Genomic DNA, 9,624 nt, shown 5'->3' on the forward strand with positions numbered 1-9,624 from the left:
TTGCTGACCATGTCCATCCTTTTACGACCACAGACATCAGTGTATCACAAAGCTCCAGCGATCTTAAACTGGTTTATTGAGCGTGACACTGAGTTCACTGTGCTCAAATGGTTTCCACAGTCACCAGACCTCAATCCAGTAGAGCATCTTTGGGATGTGGTGGAACCAAAAAGTCACATCATAGATATGAACCAAAATCTCTGAGGAATGTTTCCAGCATCGTGCTGAATCTGTGCCAAGAAGAATTAGCACAGTTCTGAAGGCGAAAAGAGGGTCCGGTTACTAGTGCACTAGTAACATGTTCATGCAGTAAAGTGTCTGTTTAGTGTATGATATCAGCTGAAGTTGAATGTGAAGAAGAAACTTTCATAAAACCGACAACATATTTTAGTACCAGCTTTTATTACCCCATACTTTGCACAATACAAACAAACGCACATCTAGTGTAATATAGGGTAGATGTGTCATACTCTACAAGAGCATTACTTCATGAACATCATGTAAATATATTTTTTTTTCCTCTTACACTCCATCGCCCACAGCAATACGAAAAGTACATGGATAAAGATTCCACACAAAAATATTCTATGCGATTTTGTAGGGGAAGTAGGGAAATTACTAAATCATTATTCATGTCATTTAATAGGCAAGAGCAGAAAAATAAAAGCTCCGGGTTTTCACGCATTGGGAAAAAAACCAAAAAGGAAACACTGTAGGTATTTGGTGTGAAATACTATTAAATGCTTAAGTAACAAATCAGATGAACCGCAACAGATCAAAAAACTTTTTTCTGTGGCTTGGATTTGCTTGAAACTGCATGTAACTCAACAGCGATGCCAAGTTCACTAGAAAACGGGGCTGCTGAGATTAAGACTAATCAGCAGGATATCAGTAATCAATCACCTGATGCATGAATGCCAAATATTTTAACCTATGATCACACAATAATAAGACTGCAAAGCTTCCGGCAGACAAAAACGTATCTGTCAAATTCAGCAAACAGACAAGGCCTCTTCAAACTGGGACATGTTGGTAATTGCATAGAGCACAGAGGGAAGTCTGCTAGCTACTGTAAGTGAGCTCTGAACTGAGACACGGAAAAAGAAAGCTCGGCCATTACTACTACATTTGTGTGTGTGTGTGTGTGTGTGTGTGTAGTTGTGTGTGCTTCCAGCTTCCCGCTCCTACTCTTTACTAAAGCCGATTACTAGTGAAAATGCCAGACAAAGCGTGAATCAAAGTTTCCTTGTGGAAGAGCTTTTTTTTCTGTCTCTCTTGTCTTACAGCAAAAGATCAGATGGTTTCGTATCCAAACCACAGTCGTAAATCTTGGTCCCATTTTACCCCACAGACATCTGTTAAACCAGCTGTCCGGGGTGGAGCTCACTCATTAGGTTCATATCTGAAACAGAGAGCAAAATCTGAAATTAGTCAAACATAAACAAGAGAAGGAAAATCTCACAATTAGCTTATTAGTATTATATATTATGACTAAACTGGGATGCCGTATGATTTTATTTTCAAAGGTGTTGATTCATTTTTACCTCCTGGATTTGAATAATTTCACAATCATCGTCTCACCTCTGCAATCGTTTCCTAATCTCTTTGATCTGCTCGTTCTTCTTGGTTAGAATCTCCTTCATGTTGCGGTAGGCCGCAGTTTGCTGGAACTTCTTCTCCAGCTCCTGCGCGCAACACACACGCATTCAAACGTGAGAAAAACAGCACAGACTGCTCAGTGCACCTGACCAACTGTCCCATTGGCATCAGGCGGCAAGTACAACATTCAATTGCATGACCTTTTGCTTAGAAACTCATGACAGGAAAGTGAACATGAAAAAAAACATTTGCTTCCGCAATGCCACTTGCAAAATAGGAACTGGCTGATAAAGAGCAAGGAGAGATTCGTAAACAGCAAGAAAGGCCTTTTGCGTGTCATGTTCGCAGACTTCACGACACCCTCATTGTCTCACAACTTCAACAATAACTGGGTAGAACAGCAACAGCAACACTTGACATTTTGTGGGTGTTAACTATATGTTTGCTTGTTACTTTCAATTCCCGGAAGAGACCAAAGTTGCTCACTTTCTCTGCCAAGGCCAGCTGCTCTTGCACTCGCAGAAGCTCATGTTTGGAAGAGATCAGGTTCTCCTGCAAATCTTTCTGGGTTGCCACGTTGGCGCTGAGAGACCTTTCGTAGTCCTCTTTCAGAGCTGCCACTGTGTCCTCTAGACTGTTGATCTCCTTGGATTGAGCGGCCACCTTAAAGGGAACGGCAACACCGTTACCTCACTTTTTTTGAATGAGTTGCGACATCAAGACTAAAAAATCTATTTCTAACGACGACAAAATACACACTTTGACCATGTGGATACATACCATTTAGGTCCAAGTTGGCAGATAAAAGCAAATGGCAGAAAACATTTATATGAAAACGAAAAACTGTAAAGTTAAACAAACAAAAGTAACGAAATAGAACGCAAACCAAAATCCCAAAAAAGAAAAAGTGAGAAGGTGACACTTGCTGACTGTAAGCCACACTTGGAAACATACCTGCTGTTCACCTTGCACTCTCTGAAGGTCTTTCAGGGCTCTCTCTGCCCTGGATTTCTCATCTAGTGCACTCATGGCCTAAACAATCAAGCAGGAAGAGAATTAACAACACAACTATCGCTATCAAGTACGAGTAAGACAGCATGTTGTTTAAAATGTTATTTGTGTACCTGGGATTCTAAAGTCCGGAGCCTTGCTCTCAGTTTGTCATTTTCCTCTTGTAGTCTCACTATCTCCTGAAGAAGTATTGAAGATACAGTAGCTGTGGTTTACTATGTAAACATACAGACTATCCAACATCCCAGTGAATCTATGTAAGCAATCCATATAATGTACCACATTTCTTTACCTTGTTGAGAAGTTCAGACACCCCACTTTCATTCAGAGGGGCCAACTTGGGTTTGCTTGTTTCTTTGTTTATCTGGGGGATATTTTTAAATAACAAAGATTAGATGGTCAGTTGTTCTTTATCTAACTGGTATGCAACTGTAAAAAAAAAAAAAAAAAAAAAATCAACACCATTTAGGCGAGTCTTTCACTTTCACGTGAATGTGATGAAGACTAGTGTCATGAAAAAGTCACAAAGAGCAGTTAATTTGTTTGTCATAAAACGGTATGTGTTAAAACCACTTGTCAGCCTCAATGATGTGTGAGTAAGTAACCACCAGGCTACTATTAACAGGTACATAAAGCTATTTAAAATGCACAGAAGCAGCTGCATGCCTCTCTAGTTACTAACTGTGGGTACAAATACGCTGAGACACATGATTAATGACGAATATAGCAGCGGTAATGTTTGAAGCTCTCACACATGCCAAAACTCCACCTTATGCTCACCTTATCGGTGGTTTTAAAGTCAGTCTTCTCAAATTCAGCCACTTGCTCCAACAGCTCCCTGTACGGGTCAGACGACCACAAAGCATTAGATGATAGAAGTAACACTTATTTATACAGTGCTTTTCACAGACATAACAGTCACAAAGTGCTGAACAACAGTGAAGACATGATATTGCATAATAAGACTGAAAATAAAAAATATTACATGCAGAGAAAAAATATGACAGTTTTGTAAAATATGACATATGTCAGGTTACTGTAAACAACACTTAAATGTGACACTGGGTGCACTGATATGACAATCTGTGTGATCTCCTCACATCAGCTATCTTGTCACCACAATGTCGATGTTTATGTTTTTGAACATTACAGCGATCTACCATCTAAATGTTTGGCAGGGAAACTTAACACCCTATTTCTTGGTGGCAGTTTAGCACTCATGTTTTAAGATGCATGCTTGTGGTGAGCAGATCAGGCTTCTGAAAAGCTGTAATGTGGTTTTAAATAGCAGATGAAGACACGTAGCCTGTGATATGGGGCGTATTCCTAGCTTTAGACACCGTATAAGTCACGTACAGCTGAGCCCTGTGAAAAAAAGGCTTTGGAGGTTATTCATCCACCCACTGCGCGCATATTACAAAACTACTTTTCCAAAGAACACACACAGTGTGTTAACAAGGTGAAAGGTGAGAAGAGGTCACATTCATTTATCAAGTTCATCAGAGTGTCACAGAAAACAGGCAGTGCGTTTATACTCGTGTATGAGCCATGGGGCGCTGCACTGAGCAACCCGGACCCCGGGTCTCGGTCATTAGGGTCATCGTAAGTAGGACATTTGGACAGCAAGCTGATGTTATCTGACTGAGATAAAGAAACAAAGTTGCTTTCATATCCTCACTCGTGAAAAAAAGGACCGGTCGACGTGCGGCTTGGGCTTAAGCGTGACCATGAAATTTGCAATTTAAATCAAATGCTTGCTCATTTCAGAAGTGAAGCCTACAACCTGTGGCACTGTCAGTGCTGTCAGGAGAGGGATGGAGTGCGGGGTGATGGGTGGGGGGTGTATATAAAACCCAAAGAGGTTTTAGTAGAGACCAAAGAAAAATCAGCAGCATGGTAAATAAAAATTTTGATTTCTTTAATCCATTTTCTTTGGGGTCAAGCACAATACACTTTTTTGCCAAATAAGATTAACACACAAAGCGATAACTGTCCTGTCACCCCACAAAGTCCCATTCTACGGAGCCCCGCAGGGGACATTGGACAAAAAAAAATGAAGATGAACTTTTGCAAGATCTCGCAAAACGTTTTGCGAGATCCCGAGTTAGTTTTGTGGTATCTCGCAAAAGTAACTCGGGATCTCCTTCGGGAGTAGACATGGAGGAGGATTTAGAGCATTTCCTGCAGTCAAGAGAGGTCCCACAAGAGGACATCATGCACATGCAACAAGACAAAGTTACGGAGCCCTGCAAAAGACACTGGAGAAAAAAAAAATGACAATGAACTTTTGCGACATCTCGGAAAGGTTTCTCCTTATTTTTTTTCTCCAGCGTTCTTGCGGGGCTCCGTACCATTCTGCACCCTTCATATACCCAATTCTGTTGCTCTGAGATATAGGCATACTTGAGCCAGAAAGCCCTGATACCTTTGTGCCAAAGAGTGCAATATTCTGACTACAGTTCACATGTGATGTAGCTTTGTTTCTGGTATCACATGTGCATGCCCTCATTTCTCCATGTTTGGGCTTGTAATATGAAAAAAACCCACTCTCTGAAGAACATCTGGCACACTTGTTAAAGAAGAACACAAGAATTATCTTTCAGATTTAATTAATACATATGTTAATATTAACGTTGTAATTATTCTGAAATTAAAGTAGCAGACTTAAGTAATTCACCAAATCTTTTGCAGATAGTTTCACGGTTTAAAAAAAACCCTACAAATATATCTGTATTTGTTTCTGATACTAAACATATCCAGAAATAGCCTTGGAAAAATGTTCAAATGTTAAAAGGCCTAACGGTCTCCTCTGCAAATTATAAAAAGAAAAAAGGTCATGCACTTTTCTGAGGTTGTACGTTTCCATTATGCTTTTTAATATTACTTTTAATGCTAAGGCTTATCTAAATTCACAGCTCAGTTTACCCATACTGCATCGTGTGTGTGCATGTTGTGGTTTTCAGGCTAACTGAACATCCCTGCAAAAAAACAAACAAAAGAGTGAGAAACAAGCGTAATGGAAAAAAAAGGGTTAAATTGACAGCGAGGGCTGGCAGTGACCTTTTTACCTGGCATGTAACATGTACACGATCTAAATCTGAGCAGCACTGCAGAGGAAGTGGTCTATGATACAGTGTGGTGGAACCTTTCTCTTTAACATGAAGCTTACTTTTTACATTGCTGTGACATGACCCCTATCACATCATTTTAAAAACGACCTGCCGTCTATGCAAAAATGCCTAACTGCTGAGAGGCTTGTGCAGATAAGCCCACCATTCAGCACGCAATGATAAATAATCCCACAATAAACATAATAAAAACGTAGACATTAAAAATGTCACAGACTGTTCTTCCTTTTTTTAAAAAAAATTCTCATCTGGTAAAACTAGTCCATTTACTTGAAGGGGACGTTTTATGTTATCTGTTAGAGGAATCACTTACAGTGGCTTGCAAAAGTATTCGGCCCCCTTGAACTTTTCCACATTTTGTCACATTACAGCCACAAACATGAATCAATTTTATTGGAATTCCACGTGAAAGACCAATACAAAGTGGTGTACATGTGAGAAGTGGAACGAAAATCATACATGATTCCAAACATTTTTTACAAATAAATAACTGAAAAGTGGGGTGTGCGTAATTCAAGGGGGCCGAATACTTTTGCAAGCCACTGTATCAGACAATATATTCAAATATATTCAAATTGCTAAAAAAAAAGAAAAAAAAGCTGTATTTTTTTGTATCACCTAAGATTTTACTTTTTTTAGGCATCTTTCCATTGTCCTGATAAGATGATCAGGAAAGTTGGCGCTGGGCTGGGAACTACTTTGCTGCCCCTACAGTTAGCGTATGAGAGGAGGGTGTTGAACAAAGACCTCAGAATAATGAATAACATTTCACATCCCCTGCACAACCTAGTGGTCAGACAGAAGAGTGCTTTCATGTAGGAGGTTCTTTCAGCTTCAGTGTAACAAAATATGACCCACTGTTCTTTGCAGAATTACTTTAGTTTACCCACACTGGAGAGTTTACCAGCATGGATGACGTCTTTAAAGTCATGCAAAACCATTTCAGTCTAATTTAAGTCCAAACGCTGACTTGGCCAGTCCAAGTCAGCGTGTTTGGGATCACTGTACTGTCGCATAACTTAAATGTGCTTAAGATTCAGAGCATGAACTGACGGCCAGATATTCTTCTTGAGGATTTTCTGGTAGAGAACAGAATTCCATCAATTACAGCAAGTCATGCAGGTCCTGAAGCAGCAAAGCAGCTCCAGACCACCACCACCACTAACATTTTTGACTGTTTGTACAGGTATGATGTTCTTTTTTATGAAATACTGTGTTACTTTTATGCCACACATAACGGCACTCAAAAAGTTCAGTTTTTGTCTAATCAGTCCACAGAATGTTGTCATAAATCATCAAGATGTTTTTGGTAAATGTAAGACAAGCCTTTGTTTTTTGTTTGGTCAGCAGTGGTTTTCACCTCGGAACTCTCCCATGGATGCCATTTTTGCCCAGCATCTTTCTTATTGTTTAGTCATGAACACTGACCTTAACTGAGGCAAGTAAGGCCTGCAGTACATTTTGTAATTATTCAGGTTATCTTTGTCTAGTATTACAATTTGTTTGATGATCTGAAACATATAAATGTGAACAAAAGAAAAAAAGAAATCAGGAAGGGGGCAAATATTTTCTCACAGCATTGTATGTCCGTTTGTCTATATATATATATCTGTTATAGACCACTAACTAAGCAATCTAGATAGACAACCTGTTTTCCAGCTCCGAGATATCACTCTGTAGTCGTAGGTAAAACTTTTCAGCCTGGGAGAAAAGCTGCCTAAGCAGCAGCACATTGGTGTGGGCTGTGTTGATGAGCTCCATCTCCACCTCCCCACGCACCACCGCCTGCAGATCGTCCAGCATCTCCTTCACCTCGTCCACTGTGAAGGTTTCCTCCACCAGCCTTCACATAAATACACGTAAATTGGAAATGTTTCAGGTACATCTGAACCGTCTTCGTTTTTCCTGCATATCTACTTTACATAGACAACTGAGCGGAAGTAACGTGAGAAAAGAGAAGAAATGACCATTCACCTGCTATCCTTGAGCTCCTCGATGCATGAGTCGATAGTTTTGAGCCTTAGAACTCTCTTTGAACGTGCAAATCGCATATAATTGATGATTTCATTCTGATGGTGTTCATTAAATCCAAATTCAGCCTACACGAAGATAAGAGAAAATTGATTTTAAGCAAAGATCGGCACACAGAATAAAAAATGAACACAAATAAGGTGTACATACACAAGCAGATAATTAGCTAACTTGAAGAGGATTTTCTCTTGCTAATATGCAGCAGGGCCTTTCACATGGGCTTGCACATCCAGCGTACTATTTATGTATATAAAGGGTTGCTCGCTAACGTTAGCGGTTCACTGGTCTTTTGATTCAGCTTTAGAGCACAGGGCTAGGCGTTTAGCATGCTAAACTCCTAAAAGCGAACAGGTGGCCTGTACAGCAAATCATTTCAGCTACTTACCATGATGGCTGTGCAGCTAACGTTAACGTAACTAAGTTAGCTAGCTTGAAGACTGAGCTGCTCCAAAGGAGGAAAAAAATGGGTGTTTCTGCCTCTAATTTAGATCATTCAGTGAGCAGACTGAAAACCAGCGGTGAAATGCTGGAATCGAGTGTTCCTGAAAATCTCTTATAATTACATTCGACGAGGCTAAACAAAGGTTATATGACAGCTATAAGACTATCAAGCAGATTTGCTAGCCTCCTAGCAGCTAGTGTTTGCATTGAGAATGCCTTGGTAACGGAAAAGAGCGTCATCACCTTGGTTACCTGAGGTGCATTCAATGGCGATACGTAAAGATTTGAAACAAAAAGTGAATCCCCAATCAACATTAACTGCCTCATCTTAGCAACATTTCATATACACACGTGTGTGATATTCACTATGAGATGTTTTTTTTACTGGTTTTAATTTAAGGGTAGTTGTTTAGTCTTGTTGTTGTTCTACGTTAATTCGATCTCAACATAGAACACGCTATCTGCCTTTAACTGCCTCACAAGTAGTCGGTAATCAAGTCATTCAGTTGTCTGCTTTGCAATTCAGTGTTTTGACAAGATTCATCCCAGTCAAAATTTCAACCCCACTAAAGAACTAGCCCATTTGTGAAAGCCTTTAAACACATGAGAAGCAGAGTTTTGGTGTGTGTTCCATATACATATACATCCAGTATACATTCAATTAATGCATGTATACTGCGTCTTAATGTCTTTCTTGGACAGACACACACATAATACAGCTCTTATTTTTGGTGCTACTGAATCTAGAGCAGTATTTAGATATCAAACATCTCCTGATCAGGATGATTTTCTAAATGGATGACTATTGACTATCAGGTGACTCTTCACAAATAAAATTTTTATCATTAGAGAAAAAATTACCAATAATCATCCCACAGATGTAATATTATCTACAGCTACTTTTAGTACCATTGATATTCAGTTAGACTCTTTTTCTCCAATTGATCTTTCTGAGTTAACTTCAATAATTACTTCCTCCAAACCATCAACGGGTCTTTTAGACCCCATTCCTACAAAACTGCTCAAAGAAGTCCTGCCATTAATTAATGCTTCGATCTTAAATATGATCAACCTATCTCTAATAATCGGCTATGTACCACAGTCCTTCAAGCTGGCTGTAGTTAAACCTTTACTTAAAAAGCCATCCCTAGACCCAACTATCTTAGCTAATTATAGGCCAATCTCCAACCTTCCTTTTGTTTAAAAACAGAAGCAAAACTCCCTGAAAAGCCTCCAGTTAATCCAAATGCTGCAGCAAGGGTACTGACAGGGACTAGAAAGAGAGAGCATATTTCTCCTGTTTTGGCTTCCCTTCATTGGCTTCCTGTTAAATCCAGAATTGAATTCAAAATCCTGCTCCGCACATACAAGGTCTTAAATAATCAGCCCCCATCTTATCTTAATGACCTTGTAG

General features: G+C 39.6%; 1 protein-coding gene across 3 annotated transcripts; it reads right to left on the minus strand.

The window, feature by feature from the left end:
- Positions 1-383: 383 nt before the first annotated feature.
- lztfl1 (leucine zipper transcription factor-like 1) lies at positions 384-8,445 on the minus strand. 3 transcript variants are annotated; one of them, XM_005449012.4, is made up of 10 exons: positions 8,155-8,445; positions 7,713-7,837; positions 7,387-7,581; positions 3,391-3,448; positions 2,903-2,974; positions 2,724-2,789; positions 2,554-2,631; positions 2,086-2,244; positions 1,582-1,685; positions 384-1,402 (listed from the first exon to the last, which is right to left on the minus strand). In XM_005449012.4, the coding sequence occupies exons 1-10, from the start codon at positions 8,155-8,157 to the stop codon at positions 1,384-1,386; spliced, it is 879 nt and encodes a 292-aa protein (XP_005449069.1). In that variant the 5' UTR covers positions 8,158-8,445; the 3' UTR covers positions 384-1,383. The 3 variants fall into 3 exon arrangements, with proteins under 3 accessions (XP_005449069.1, XP_003439313.1, XP_005449070.1); XM_003439265.5 differs by having other exon boundaries at positions 2,086-2,262; positions 8,155-8,444; XM_005449013.4 differs by lacking the exon at positions 8,155-8,445 and adding an exon at positions 7,920-8,111 and having other exon boundaries at positions 2,086-2,262.
- Between the last annotated feature and the right edge of the window lie 1,179 nt (positions 8,446-9,624).

Source organism: Oreochromis niloticus, linkage group LG9 (genome assembly GCF_001858045.2).
Source record: "Oreochromis niloticus isolate F11D_XX linkage group LG9, O_niloticus_UMD_NMBU, whole genome shotgun sequence".
NCBI classification, from domain to species: domain Eukaryota; kingdom Metazoa; phylum Chordata; class Actinopteri; order Cichliformes; family Cichlidae; genus Oreochromis; species Oreochromis niloticus.

Excerpts from the sequence above, each read along its gene's own strand:
- lztfl1 (XM_003439265.5), bottom strand. Across the intron at positions 2,975-3,390 it reads ACTTTAAAACCACCGATAAG|ATAAACAAAGAAACAAGCAA; the intron begins GTGAGCATAAGG and ends AATATCCCCCAG. Across the intron at positions 2,790-2,902 it reads TGTCTGAACTTCTCAACAAG|GAGATAGTGAGACTACAAGA; the intron begins GTAAAGAAATGT and ends ATACTTCTTCAG.